This window comes from Barbus barbus (assembly GCF_936440315.1).
Source record: "Barbus barbus genome assembly, chromosome: 3".
NCBI lineage: Eukaryota > Metazoa > Chordata > Actinopteri > Cypriniformes > Cyprinidae > Barbus > Barbus barbus.
The window spans coordinates 15,099,174-15,115,188 of NC_136731.1; the positions used below are offsets into that span (position 1 = coordinate 15,099,174).

Here is a 16,015-nt window from a genome sequence, read left to right on the forward strand (position 1 = left end):
ACAATATTTAAATTTGAATATGAAGGACAACTTTTTTTTAGGTCAATAATGACAAAGATTATTATTATAATTATTATTTAGTCATTTAGCAACGACTTACAAATGAGGACAACAGAAGCAATCAACTGTAGTATTAAAACAACTAAAAACAGATCCAAAACTAAAAGCTAAAACTTTATAAATACTACCTATGCACATTAAAAATAAAGAAATTAATTAAAAATGACAAATGCATACAACAAAATTTCAAAACATAACATTAAAACGAAAAACCAAAAATAAAGCTAAAACAATTCAAAATATTAAAGAACAAAAGTTATAGGAGTATAATAATGATTCTAACATAACATTAAGCCAAAATAAAAAACTACATATTTATGCAGTGGTGGAAATTTCCAAAATTTATCGGATAAGAAAGATAGATTTATTTTTAGACAGTTTTTTATTAATATTATTTTGGGACAAAAAATAAATAAATAAAAACATCGGCATTTAAAAAACGGAATAATTCTGTTTCGTTTTGTTTTTTCGCGAATATGTAATATTTTATTTATGAATGCATGTTTTGTACACTGGCTGTTTGTACAGGCCAATGTTGTCGTATATAGTATGTGATAAAAATAAAACGGAGAAAATCCGTTGGTTTGTTACTTTTATCATCACACTGCATCATTTCCTAATATAAATAATGTAAATCTGCATGATGTGTACAGCGGTTCATCGCCCTCCGCTCTCACGTGCACTACCGATGCTGCCACCGAATCAGTTGCTGAGCAACCAAGACGCCGCGGTTCACAACACAAGGTAATTTCTGTTGATCTACAGAGACGTTATCCAATGAGGATTGAGAAGACAAGTGACGCGAGGCATTTTAACCAATCAGCATCGTCGGTATGCGGGGGATGCGTAAAGAGAAGAGCACTCTTGATACAAGATTGCTCTTTACCAAAGCAAAGCTGCCGGTAACGTGCGAATTAAAGGATGAACAAACGCCGACAGACGCCACGACTAAAGAACTTAGTATAATTTCTCGATGTTCACAGAACTGAGAAAACAGCGTAGAGCGTTAAAACTCAGTGATTATGTTTGAAAACCGACGGAATTGGAACTCGCGTGCCTCTTTGGAGAGATGTAACTCAAACAGACAGATCTGTGATTGACAGCACCTTATTCATCGTCGTTTAAACCGGACTAAACAGTCGACGACCATGTCGACCGACATAAGCCTGCATGAGCTGCTGGAGCTCTCCATAGGAACCCCAGACGTTGGAGCTGTCAATTTCAACGCGCTGCACACTTTACTGCACGCCATCCTGGGACACCTGAAGATTGAGAGGGTCACGACTACCTGGAAGGAGGTGGACCACGACCATGACAGCCCAGCCCAGACTAAAACCTTGCTGCTGGACAGTTCGAACCCCTACCGGGTGATAGAGGAGAAGCTACGGCGGATGGAGGAGCAGATGTGCGCGCTGGAGGCTCTGCCCAGCGCCACGGAGCTCATGAGGTCCGACACCGCGCTCAGTGACATGTGGACGCTCATGCAGCTCCGCAGAAAGGCGCAGGCCAACGAGGACGGGGTGTCCAAGGTAAGAGTCACCTCTGTAGGCAGGAGGAAACAACAAAAATACTACTCTGCACTCTGGTTTGATGGAAAGCACCATAGTATATTTTTAAAAAACCACGGTAACGCCACAGAACACAGTACTCCTATGCTTATTGTAGTATATTGTTATGGTTAACATGGTAACACCATATTTTCTGAACATTTACTGTGATTACACCATGATTTCTGAACATTTACTGTGATTACACCATGTTTCAGGGCATATTGAATGGAAGCATTATGTTTTTGGACATGAAGCAAGGTACTGTATGTGAATGATAATCATATGTGACCCTGGATCACAAAACCATAAGGGCCAGTTTTTGGAAATTGAGATGTACACATAAAATGAAAGCTGAATAAATAAGCTTTCCATTGATGTATTTTTTAGGATAGGACAATATTTGGCCGAGATACAACTGTTTGAAAATCTGGAATCTGAGGGTGCAAAAAAATCTAAATATGAATGGAAACATTATGTTTTTGGATATGAAGCAAGGTACTGTAGACTGTACAGTGTGTCCAAAATGATTAGAACACTAGTATTGTCAGCAGCTAAACATGGTTTAAAGTCAGTTATTTCTATCTTTTGCTGTTGTGTGTCAGTAGGAAATATCAGTTTACATTCCCAAACATTAATTTTGCCATGGATTGTAATAATCCAGTGAGGTTTTTGTCTGATAACAGCCAGTGCTCTGATCTGATCATCATCCAGTCTGTCTGAAATCACATGAAGAAACAGAACAAACCGAGACAGACTCAATCCAGAAGAACCAGAAGAATTGATCTCCACAGTTCTTCTGGATTGAGTCTGTGTGTGAATGATAATCATATAAGTACCATGTAACCGTACTGATAACATGGTATTTCCTACTTTTTGACTACCGAAAAAACAAATAATGGTAAGAAGGTTGTGAATTTATCCTCTTTCCTTATTCTTTTTTTGTTTGTTTGTTTTAAAAACAAACACTTGTTAAACAGGACTGAGCAGAATTCAAGTAATGTAAGTATTGGTAATTAAACTAGTTGCTTAGATAATCTAAATACTTCAGTTAATTAAATGAGCCTATTAAGTATTGGTTCATGTGAAATGGCCACACCCACAGGATGTAAGTTTGGATTTGAATTGTAATGACTGGAAGAGAAGGAAGTTCACCAGTGACAAAACATGAATAATTTAACATTAATTGTGAATAATTATGCTAGTGTGTTCCCTGATATGTAAAATAGCCTACACTTTTCTCAAATTACAATTATAAAATTAAAGAAATATTAACCTGTACATCTGAATATATGAATTATGTAATGATATTTTGTAATTATTTAGTGAGTGAAGTACAACAATCCTGGAAAATGAATAATTCTTTCAATATGGTTTATAAAATGACCATCTCTGTTAACCCTAAACACAACACAATGAAGTGAAATATTCAAAATACAGATAAAACACCCTTTAAAAATCAATATGTAAAATTCCTTTATTTTAATACATTACATTGTGCCCTGTTTTACAGATATATTTAAATATTTAAAATTGAAAGCATTTAAATGTCCTTTTTAAAGCTGAATTAAAAAACTCTGTTAAACGTATTCTGAGTTGAGTAGTCATGTATCACAGTGCCGGTGAGCTGCTTCTCTGTTGGGGGTCTGCAGGAGGCTGAATGTTTCATCATGTGTCTCAGCTGTAGATGACTGATGACAGACCACAGAACAATGAGCGACAGACACTGAGCTCTATTCTCAAATAACACCACCTGTGTCTCGTGTTCCACAAACTACACATTTGTCACACTCCCCAAACCCCTGAGATACTTAAGTATCAGTGATGGACGTAAACTAACAGTTCCTCTTTACCACATGGATGCATTTCAGAAGTGCTGCATGTTAATTTTAGTCCAAACACAGTTCTGCTCAAAACAGCTTGTTACCATATGAAGATTATATAGCGTATGATGAGGCATCAAGAAAAATCTGGAGAATAAATCCATTTGTTGTGCACACAAAACACTCTCTGCTGTATGCTTGCTACAAATATAACGATAAAGGCACAGAGAAACAATATCATTGAATCACTTTCAGAGCGATTTTTTTTCCAGCAGATGAATAAAACATTGACAGCCAATCAGAATCCATTCTGCTATAACCAGCTTGAGAATTTAAAGCGGCAGATGCACGTATGCTTAGAAAAAACAGTAATATCATTACTGACGCTAATATCGTTATCCTTATAGTTGTCGTTCTTGGTGTGAATGGAGCTTAACTCGCTATGCGTTTCTTTGTATTTATTTGTGAAATTTACAAGCAAGCGGAAATTGTTTCCTACGCCAAACTTTTTTAAGTGTATACACAGTAACTACATTCAGTTTAGCCCACCTATTTTAACTTTAATAGGAAAGTCAACTACAGTACTATTGTAGCACTAATAACGAGTATGACACTAATGATACGTCTCACATGACATTCAACCTGTCCTGAGCGGTGATCACCTCCCCTCCACGTCTTTCTCCATCCTCTGATAGCCGTCAGTAATTAACCTCCCGCAGAGCCGCCGTTTGTTTCACAAACAGTCCAGTGACGCGAGTGCACGGGGAGGTCCTGCTCATCTTCTTAATCATTAATGTTTCGTTTAGACATGTTTGGAGTCATCCATGGTTATCCGCCAGCGCCCTCGGATGACCCCTGCCGCCCAGCTGCCAGCTGTACATGGAGTTCAGGAGCGGAGCCCGCGGGGCGCTCGCCTTACACATTGTGCGAGTTGTCCACGGCAATGCTGGCGTCAAAGATGAGACACAGTGTGTGAACACACAGGAAACTCCGGCTCGGTGAGGGACGTTGAGGGGGGTCCAGATGGGAATGATTGACCAGGTGTTTTAGAGCTGGTTGGATCCGGTGAATCAGTTTCACGTTCTTTCCCAGGTCTGATGAAGTTAGGGTGTTCCCTACTATATTCACTTCTGTTGTTTTGACTGTCAGTTATTATAGCAACCAATCGCAGGGTGTGGGGTAGAGACAGGCACTGTGCCCTGATACCGTGGCACCGTTACAAAGTGACCCAAGAATCATACGGGACACAGGACTGTTTGGCTGTGTGGTGATAAGCTGTGCCAAGGCAAATATCTGAAGAGAAATGACTCATGTCGTTAAAGAACAAATGATGTCTGACTTGTTAAACAGCTTGTGTGTATTGTTTGTATTTGCCGTGAGCTGCTGGACTAGATTCGTATCATTCCTAATTACCATAAACAAATGGGCTGTCAGGTTCATCGTGAAAAACTGTCCTTTATACAAAGAACTATGGCGGGAACACGGTACCTGATGTGTTTTCTGATACACTATTGTTCAAAAGTTTGGGGTTGGTGAGATTTTTTGAAAGAAAGAATTATCTTGCACTCACCAAAGTTGCATTTATTTGATCAAATGCAGTAAAAACAGCAATATTGTGAACTATTTAAGATCATTTTTATATTTGAATATATTTTTAAATGTAATTTATAGCAAATTGTTAGCATCATTATTCGAGTCTTCAGTGTCACATGATCTTAAATCATTCTAATAGTTGATTTGATGCTTAAGAAAAATGATTATTATTACCATAATTGTTGAAAACTTGTGCTGTCAAATCCAAAATAAAAGTTTTTGTTTACATAATATGTGTGTGTACTGTGTATATTTATGTATATATAAATACACACACATACAGTATATATTTTGAAAATATTAATGTATTTACATGACTTTGGTACATGTCCACAACCTTAGTATTACCATGGTATATGTTCAAAACCATGGTATTACTATGGTATATGTGTATGTGTAAGAACATCATATTTCCATGGTACATATCCAAAAACAAAATGGAAATTCCATCCAAATTTTAAAAAACTGGCAGCTTCTTGGTGTTAAAAAACAAGGTATAATAAATGGCTAAACATGACCAAATAACCATGGTCCATGGTTTTAGAAATGTTTTTAAAAACGCTGTATTACCATGGCGCATCTTGATGGTACATGTCCAAAAAACATGATATTTCCATGTTGCATATCCATGAAAAGACATTTCCATTACATGTCCGAACCCATATTTTTTACATGGTATTATGTCCCTAAAAACCAGGATATTACCATATACATGTCTAAATAACCACGGTATGTGTCCAAAAACACTGTATTGCTATGGTACTTTGTCTTAAACAGGTTAACAGCGGGTAATAGGTACTTTTTTGCTAGTGTTGTATATTCATTAACAAGGAAGACATTTTTTATGGATGTATCCACAACACTGTCTCTGTGTGTGGACATTCAGTAACAGTTTTGATAAGCAGTGTAATCATCTATTTCATATGCTTTTCACCTTCGCCTCTCTTTCCATACACTAGTCGTCCCTTCAGACTAATAAGGGAAACCCAAGACAAATTTGTTAATCTAACAGAGCCTCACAGGGAGACAAACAGCACTAAGAGTAACAGAAGTTAGACATCAGGGGTCATGCAAACATATCAGTAAGCGGGTAGACAGCGATGCCACATCCTGTTTGATTCAGGAGTGATTCCCAGGCCTTGTCATGGTAACCTCTGTTGGGGTTAAAGGTCAGAAGTTCTCTATGCTCTCACAAAGAGTATATTACATACCTTTCAAAGAAAGAGACACAGAGGATGTGCTTAACTGATTCAGCTATGCTCTTTTAGAGATTTAGCCCTCCTCAAAGTACAGGCAAAAGGGATTACTTTTTTTCTCTTAGGAGCGTGTTGATTTCCCATTTACTGTTGCCCAGTAGGAGGGGTGTGAAATGACTGAAGATATTTCAAATCCTGTTTTCTTCCTCAGTGTATGGCCTTAATCCAAGACCTGCTGAAGGAAATCCAGGAACTCAAAGGGTCCAGAGACGATCTAAAACTGGAAGTTGATGCTCTGAACGATCAGCTCAGCCAGGTGTCCGCACATGCACACCAATATCATTAATCAAACAATTCTGTTAATAAATATTTAGCGCTTGTGTGACTTGATAACACGTTGTCATCTTCAGCTGAACATGAATGAGTTGGCAGACCGTATCATGGCTATGGAGCAGTATTGCCACCAAGTGGAAGATTTGGGCAACACTACGGTGAGTTTTGCTGTTAAAGTACAACCAAAAATTTAACTTTTACTCACCCTCATATTGTTCCAAACCAATATGTCTTTTTTCATTGAACAGAAAAGTAGGTACTTAGCAGAATGTCTGAGCAGATGTTTTCCATACAATGTAAGCATATAGTAACCGGTGACTGTCAAGTACCAAAAAAGTAGCAAAAAACATGGTCCATATGACATTCACTGGCAAGAAGGTCCACTGTCCAATGTCTAAAGTTTACCGATGTATGAAGCATCTCTTACTCTTGCAGCTTTCCATTGGTCAGCGTGAATTCAAGCTAAATCTGCACTTCAATCAAGAAACTGCTAATTTAACCACACATTTACAGTTTTAGTTTTCTAGTCAGTGACACTAAATGGCATCAGTTTTTGGGCATGTTGTAATCGATTGCAAAACACTAAATACGCAGTGAACTAAAGCTGAACAGTGAACGGACACTTGTAAACATATTATTACAATTTAAAATAGCTATTTTACTTTTTGAATATAATTTAAAAGGTAATTTATTCCTGTGATGCAAAGCTGTATTTTCAGCATCATTACTCCAGTCTTCAGTGTCACATGATCCTTCAGAAATCATTGTATTATGCCCATTTAGTGCTCAAGAAACGTTTCTTATTATTATAAATTTTAAATATAATCAGTTTTTCTGTCTAATATTATTGTGGAAACCATGATACATTTTTTTGATGTATCTAAAAATAGATTATTTGATGAATAAAAATAGATGAATAGAAGTTCATAATAACAGCATTTATTTGAAACAGAAATCTTTTGTAACATTATAAATGTCTTTACTGCCAGGGATTTAACATGGAAACAATAACATGGACTTTCAGTGGATGGAGACATAGATATATATACGTAGATGCCTCATTAGTGACTGTTTCTATGGGCCGCTATACGCAATCCGTCCGCCATATTGCAGCAGTATACTTGACGTCATTCACCATAGTAACCACTGAATATTCGAAAGATGCCACAATCATGCACAGAACGGCTCTGTGCGAACCTACAGTATGGTGAATGACGTCAAAAATACCGTTCCAAGATGGCGGCCGCATCTATGTGCCTGGAGCGGTCAAATAGGGAATCTATATATGTCTATGGATGGAGAGACTTTGCTACTTTTACCTGACATCAGAAAATGGTTGTCACGTGTTTATTTAGAAAACACACAAACACATAAAAAAAAATTTCTCTCTCTCTCTCTCTCAGAAAGAGCTAAAGGACAAGATGGCCCAGTACCCTGTTCCAGAGGAGCTCACGCAGTGTGTCACATGGGAAGTGATGCAGGCTGCGCTCATCAGCGAGAGGCAGAAAATTCAGGAGGCACGTCCAGCTAAAATCACTCCATACACAGCATGAAGTCAATTTAGTGTGTCCTGCAGCTTTCAGAAGCCAATAACCTTTCACAGCCACACTAAATCTCACAGGTTCTTATCACAGTCATTGTTTGGTTAGAGCAGGCGGCAGCTGCAGCTGAGGCAAACATTGACCAGAATGAATGATTTGCTAAATGTAAATGCATAACCAACATCTACAAACACAAACCGAGGCCAAAAACAAAGACATTCGTCTCAGGGTTTCATGCAAAGCACGATATACGCCGAAGGACAAGCTGATTCTCATTCATGAGATGCTCTTTGTAAATGACATTCCCTCTTGTATTCCCAGGGGTTGCAGGACACCTTCTCCGTTGCTAAAAACATTGCACCCGTTCACCCTTTGAACCTGGGTATCACGTTCAAAGATGACAGAGCGGGTACTGGTGGCACAGCTGGTGTAGATCTCCCTCGGCGGGTTTCTCCTCCCCAGCAGTCCCTGTCTGACGGGGCTCTGTGCACTGTGACGGGCCGCCGACTGTCCCGGGTCAGCATTGGGGCTGAGCGCTATCCGGAGACTGTAGAGGCTCTGATGGAGGTGGGCGGACTGAGAGACAGGCACGAGAGTCTGGAGGCCCGCGTGGGGCAGCTGGAGGCGAACAAGGCTGATCAGACCCAGCTTCAACATCTGGGAGATCTTCTCAATACCATGGGTACGACACAGAGAGCAACATACTTTACATGCATTATATCTGTTATTCAATAATAACTCTAACCACAGTCATGATGCATTATAATACTTACATATTCATGTTTATATTGATGGTGAGCACAGAAAGCAGAATAGCCTCAAGTGGCTTGAAAAAGATGCCAATGCTATAAATAACATTTATTAAAAGGATAGTTCTGTCATAATTGTCTCATGTTATTCCAAACCTATTTGACTTTCTCTTATGTAAGTATTATAATGTATCATGACTGTGGTTAGAGTCATTAATGTAGAGTTATTATCTGTGGAACATAAGATATTTTTTTTTCTCCATACAATGACAGAAAATGGGGTCCAAAACAAAAACTGAATTATGCATACATTTCTCAATATATATTCTTTTGTGCTCTACAGACGAACGTAAGTCATACAGGTTTGAAACGACATGATGGTGGGTAAACAATTAAAGCGTTATGTTTACTTATTAATGAAATTAGAGCCCACTTAAGTGTATTTAAAGAGAGTACACTTTCATGCCACTTTTCTACATTGTAATAATTTTAGATTAAAGGTTTGTACTTTAAATTACATTTAAAATTATTGTTTCAGTAATCTTTTGCCATGCAAAATAAGTACACTTATTTTGTTGACTAATATGCTAAAGCACTTGTAAAGTATTCAAAATGTAACTGAAGTGTGTTATTCATTATTAAATTTACGTTCATTTTTATTAATTTTGTATATCTTTAAATGTACTAAATCACAGCTTCTATTTGTAATGACAAATATATTTAAAAACATGAAATACACATTTTAATAGAAATTACATATTTATGAATGTACTGTATATACCATAAATGCGTGTCAATACACTTTACCCATATTTCAATAGACAAGCAAAGTAATTATGAAATTACCTTTAAAAAGCACTCTAAAGTTCAGTTTATTTCATTTAATATAAATTTTAAATTTTAATTGCAATTTCATTCAGTTCACACATAAGTACATTCTTTTAAAGCATATTATTTCCCTAATCAGTTTTTTTTAACAGTATGTTAAAGTGTACTAATTTTCACAAGGGATCTCTTTAATGTTACCATTGGAATAAACAATTTCCCATATTATGTCATTAGATAAACTGTAGTTTATAGTTACCAAGAAACATATTTACTTAATATTTGATTGGATGAGGTGCAGATGCAAAACGAAAACAAAAATATTAAGAATACTTTTATAATGCAATTTTTATTCACAGTAGTTACTATTAAGCTTGTATGTGTTGAAGTGTGTTTTTGACATTTTGCTTGATATGTTTTGTGATTTCTGTAGAAGAGAGGCAGATTCCTGACCATGTGCCAGAGCAGCTGAATCATCTGAGGACTCTTGTGGACAGTCTTCTAGCAGATAAAGAGAAGGTATGACAGAAACACTCACACTGACTATGATTTTAAAATCAAAGTAATAATTACTACACCCTAAACTGCCCTTTAAACCTGTTTTTCATTTTGTTATTGTATCAGATTTTACAATCCTTTAAGAAGCTGATTTGATCTTTACAATATCTGTAATTATCTAAACAGAGCCTCACCTAGACTTATATTGTTCTTATAAGTGAGGTGTGTTATTTGTGTCAGTCAAACAGACTCATGTCGGTGACTAAGCAACCAGTGCTGGGCTATATATATGTACAGTTGTGCACATATGTTTACATACCCTTGAAGAATGTGCAAACTATTGATAATTAAAACAAATTAAGAGGGATCATGAAAATTGCATGTTATTTTTTACTTACTGAATAAGCTATTTCACATAACAGATGTTTATATATACGCCACAAGACAAAATAATAACTGAATTTATGACCCCGTTCAAAAGTGTACATACCCTTGAATCTGTGTGTCGATTCCTGGATGATCCATGACTGTTTTTATATGTTGTGATAGTTGTTCATCGTCCCTCGTTGGTCCTGAGCAGTTATGTAAAATAGCTTATTTAGGACAGTACTAAAGAAAAATATGCAATTTTCATAATCCCTCTTATTTTGTTTAAATTATTAACATTTTGCAAATTCTGCTAGGGGTATGTAATGTAAACTTATGAGCACAACTATTTATATATGTGACCCTGGACCACAAAACCAGTCAAAAGTGTACATTTTTCAAAATTGAGATTTCTGCATCATCTGAAAGCTGAATAAATAAGATCTCCATCAATGTATGGTTTGTTAGGATCAGGAAAAATTTTGGCTGAAATACCACTATTTGAAAATCTGGAATACTAAATACTGAGAAAATCGCCTTTAAAGTTGTCCAAATGAAGTCCTTAGCAATGCACATTACTAATCAAAAATAAAATTAGTTTTGATATATTTACAGTAGGAAATTCACTAAATATCCTCATGGAACATGATCTTTACTTAATATCGATAATGATTTTTGGCATAAAAGAAAAATGGATAATTTTGACCCATACAATGTATTTTTGGCTATTGCTACATATATACCCTTTGAAACAGCAACATTTGCATTTAGTGGTCAAAGTTGGTCATTGTGTGTGTGTGTGTGTGTGTATATATATATATATATACATATACACTCACCGGCCACTTTATTAGGTACACCTGTTCAATAGCTTGGTAACACAAATTGCTAATCAGCCAATCACATGGCAGCAACTCAATGCATTTGGACATCTAGATGTGGTGAAGATGACTTGCTGAAGTTCAAACCGAGCATCATAATGGGGAGGAAAAGGGGATTAAAGTGACCAAAAGCTCACCAAAATTGGACAATAGAAGACTGGAAAAACGTTGCCTGGTCTGATGAGTCTCGATTTCTGCTGCGACATTCAGATGGTAGAGCCAGAATTTGGCGTAAAGAACATGAAAGCATGGATCCATCCTGCCTTGTCTCAACGGTTCAGGCTGGTGGTGGTGGTGTAATGGTGTGGGGGATGTTTTCTTGGCACACTTTGGGCCCCTTAGTACCAATTGAGCATTGTTTAAACGCCACAGCCTACCTGAGTATTGTTGCTGACCATGTCCATCCCTTTATGACTACAGTGTACTCATCTTCTGATGGCTACTTCCAGCAGGATAATGCACCATGTCACAAAGCTCAAATCATCTCAGACTGGTATCTTGAACATGACAATGAGTTCACTTTACTCAAATGGCCTCCACAGGCACCAGATCTCAATCCAATAAAGTACCTTTAAGATGTGATGGAACGGGAGATTCGCATCATGGATGTGCAGCCGACAAATCTGCAGCAACTGCACGAAGCTATCATGTCAATATGGACCAATATCTCTGAGGAATGTTTCCAACACCTTGTTGAATCTATGCCACGAAGAATTCAAGCATTTCTGAAGGAAAAAGGGGGTCCAACCCAGTACTAGCAAGGTGTACCTAATAAAGTGGCTAGTGAGTGTATATGCTGTTAAACATGATTCTTTGAAAAATAGGTTGAAATAATGTGAACTGATGGCTTCAATTAACAATTTCAAAACTTAGTTATTGTTCAAAATCCAAAAACTGTTGCACTCTATTACATTTACACTATTAAAACAGAAAGCATAGCATTTCTTTGATTTTTCTTTTACGTTTTTAATGCTGCTTCAAGTTCAGTTCCAAATTGTTGTTTTTTACCTCAATTAAAATGAATTCAGTTCTCAGTTCAATTCTGAATGGCACACAGCTCATGCTTAAACCACTTTTTCCCTTAATAATGTCCCCAAAATGAGGTTTTTGATCAGATTTAGTTTACTTCCGGGGACGTTTTATGTAGGTCCAACACACACACATTAGATTAGATTAGATTAGATTAGATTAGATTAGATTAGATTCAACTTTATTGTCATTGCACATGTAAGGTACAGGGCAACGAAATGCAGTTAGCATCTAACCAGAAGTGCAATAAGCAGAGGTACAGGATAACAGACCCGAGATGAGCAGGAAAAATACTGCAAAATTGCAAAAACTGGAGAGACGCTGAGCCTCGCGATGTGTTCGCGCCGCCATCTTGGTCTATGTAACATGCTCTAGACTGTAACATGCTGCTTATTAGCAGGAGCATAAGCAGCATGTTACAGTCTAGATGACTCCTGTAGGTGTCAGATGTGGAGAGTGTGTTGATGGACATGAGGACCGTACAGGTGTGTGAGAGTTCAGACTCTGCAGGACAGAGCACAGCCAGTTCAGCCAGCAGTCAGGACACACACTCCTCACAGATAGAGCAGCTGAACCTGCAGACGGCTCACATCAGGTACTAATCATCTCAAGTCTTACCAGTCACTCATTAGAGACATGGGATAACAATTTTGTATCCCACAATTTTGAAACAGCAACATTTGCATTTAGTGGTCAAAGTTGGTCATTGTGTTATAAAACCATTGTGTTATATAAATGTTGCATTAGTTACAGTAATGAGAATGCAGCATCAGAAGAAAGCTGTACAAAGACATCTATAACATTTTAGACTGACACTATGTCAGTTTTCTGGAGGAAGTCATCCCACTTATTCTTTCATTAGCAGTTAATAAATTACAAAATAAAGCACAATAGAAGTATTTTTACTGTATGCCACAAACACACATGCAGGATTGCAGTACTGAATCTGGATGAGAAAGTGCAGGAGCTGATAAGAGAGAGGATGCATGACAGAGCAGAAGGGAGATACAGTGAAGACATACACATTCAAGAGCAGGTCAGACAGACAGAACTTGTCTGGGTCATATGTCAAACATTCATGATAAATTAGTTTTTACTTAGTTATATATATACATTTTTCGCATTAAACTAATATCTTGCAATAATCTATACAGTATATCACCCACCCTTATCGGCCTGATATCCGACCACTGTATTATTATTTTTTATGAACATTGAACATTTTTTACGGTTCACCTGTAGATAAACAGCCTCAGAGCTATGGAGTATATGGGGTCCTCCTCATCCTCTCTACTCCCACAAAGTGGACAGCAGGGGGCAGTAAGCTTCAGCATAGCAGATGAACAGGCCCAAAGCTTGGGTCAGGATGAGGCTCAGAGTACGGGTCAGGATGAGGCTCAGAGTACGGGTCAGGATGAGGCTCAGAGTACGGGTCAGGATGAGGCTCAGAGTACGGGTCAGGATGAGGCTCAGAGTACGGGTCAGGATCAGGCTCAGAGTACGGGTCAGGGTCAGGCTCAGAGTACGGGTCAGGGTCAGGCTCAGAGTACGGGTCAGGCTCAGAGTACGGGTCAGGATCAGGCTCAGAGTACGGGTCAGGGTCAGGCTCAGAGTACGGGTCAGGCTCAGAGTACGGGTCAGGGTCAGGCTCAGAGGACGGGTCAGGGTCAGGCTCAGAGTACGGGTCAGGATCAGGCTCAGAGTACGGGTCAGGATCAGACTCAGAGTACGGGTCAGGGTCAGGCTCAGAGTACGGGTCAGGGTCAGGCTCAGAGTACGGGTCAGGCTCAGAGTACGGGTCAGGGTCAGGCTCAGAGTACGGGTCAGGGTCAGGCTCAGAGTACGGGTCAGGGTCAGGCTCAGAGTACGGGTCAGAATCAGGCTCAGAGTACGGGTCAGGGTCAGGCTCAGAGTACGGGTCAGGGTCAGGCTCAGAGTACGGGTCAGGGTCAGGCTCAGAGGACGGGTCAGGGTCAGGCTCAGAGTACGGGTCAGGGTCAGGCTCAGAGTACGGGTCAGGGTCAGGCTCAGAGGACGGGTCAGGATCAGGCTCAGAGTACGGGTCAGGCTCAGAGTACAGGTCAGGATCAGGCTCAGAGTACGGGTCAGGCTCAGAGTACGGGTCAGGGTCAGGCTCAGAGTACGGGTCAGGGTCAGGCTCAGAGTACGGGTCAGGGTCAGGCTCAGAGTACGGGTCAGGCTCAGAGTACAGGTCAGGGTCAGGCTCAGAGTACAGGTCAGGGTCAGGCTCAGAGTACGGGTCAGGGTCAGGCTCAGAGTACGGGTCAGGGTCAGGCTCAGAGTACGGGTCAGGGTCAGGCTCAGAGGACGGGTCAGGGTCAGGCTCAGAGTACGGGTCAGGCTCAGAGTACGGGTCAGGGTCAGGCTCAGAGTACGGGTCAGGGTCAGGCTCAGAGTACAGGTCAGCATCAGGCTCAGAGTACAGGTCAGGATCACGGTCAACAGCAGACAGGAGATCAGGGTCTGGAACAGGAAGTCAGTCAGTTGTTCCAGTCTTACAACAAACCTGAGGACAAGACCACTCACCTCATAAACCAGGGACACGAGAACAGGAACAAGGTACATGACAGAGAGAGATGAGGTTTTAGAAAACATCTGAGACAAAGCTAGTACTTAGATTAAACTTACTGAGATGTTGAAGTCTCCTGAGTTCCAAAAGATCACTGAAATGTTCTTATATTAGTGTGTGATGTTGTTTTGCTGTAGAACACTGATCTGGTGAGCAACGTAGAGGGAGCCATACTGCAGCTGCAGTCCGAGTGTGAGAAACTCCACAGAACATCCAAACACCTGATGGAGGAACACAGCAAGAAACAAACACACATCGACGTGAGTAAACAGAGAGTTTTGTGAAATAAGACATGATTTACTTCCATCTTTAACTTAGCTTGTGGTTTTTCCAGCGTCTGTTCAAGATAGTGGAGGAACTGGATGAAAAGAAAGCTGACAAGCAAGTGGTGGAAATGGAGATTGAAATCGTGAGTTGTTTCTTTATACAGTTCATAAACAATCCAAGTTCATGAACTCTTTGTGGTCCCCACTGGACCATCACAGTCACTCACAGTCAGTGGATGTCATCCCGTTGCTCCTCAGAAAGCAGACAAGCGGGCTCTGGAGAGCAAGGTTAGCCGCATGCAGTTCGACAGCATGACAGAGCAGCTCAATAACATGTTACAGGATCTGCTGAGTAAGATCAGCGGTCAGGAGCAGGACTGGAACAAGGTGATCGAGAAGATCTCCACTGAGATGGACTGCAAGGTGAGAGACAGACAGACATAAGCAGTCCTTCTTTGAAACTTCTTCAAACCTTTATGAACTCGTATAACTTAAATTTCCCACATCTTTTCCATAAATATAGCCACTCATTTTGTATAAGTTTGGAGCTAAGCATGATGATCATGTTTCACATAAAATGTAATGAAAAGGATCTTAAAAAAATATATATTTTTCATTTGGGGTGAAATGTGACCTGGACATGTATTTGTGAGATTTACCCAAATACACATTCATATTTTATTTTATTTTAATTTAATACATTTTTTTAAATAATCAT

General features: G+C 39.1%; 1 protein-coding gene across 1 annotated transcript in view; it reads left to right on the forward strand.

Moving 5' to 3' along the window:
• The first annotated feature begins 764 nt into the window (after window positions 1-764).
• LOC306848808 (uncharacterized protein) overlaps window positions 765-16,015 on the forward strand; it is a 29,118-nt gene continuing 13,867 nt past the window's right edge. The window contains exons 1-13 of the mRNA XM_079383568.1: window positions 765-1,589; window positions 6,431-6,535; window positions 6,630-6,710; window positions 7,956-8,069; window positions 8,415-8,775; window positions 10,101-10,186; window positions 12,882-13,036; window positions 13,372-13,477; window positions 13,684-14,064; window positions 14,107-15,021; window positions 15,169-15,291; window positions 15,366-15,440; window positions 15,556-15,720. Coding sequence (XP_079239694.1) covers window positions 1,209-1,589; window positions 6,431-6,535; window positions 6,630-6,710; window positions 7,956-8,069; window positions 8,415-8,775; window positions 10,101-10,186; window positions 12,882-13,036; window positions 13,372-13,477; window positions 13,684-14,064; window positions 14,107-15,021; window positions 15,169-15,291; window positions 15,366-15,440; window positions 15,556-15,720 — 3,048 coding nt within the window. The 5' untranslated portion in view covers window positions 765-1,208. The remainder of the gene's footprint in view (window positions 1,590-6,430; window positions 6,536-6,629; window positions 6,711-7,955; window positions 8,070-8,414; window positions 8,776-10,100; window positions 10,187-12,881; window positions 13,037-13,371; window positions 13,478-13,683; window positions 14,065-14,106; window positions 15,022-15,168; window positions 15,292-15,365; window positions 15,441-15,555; window positions 15,721-16,015) is intronic.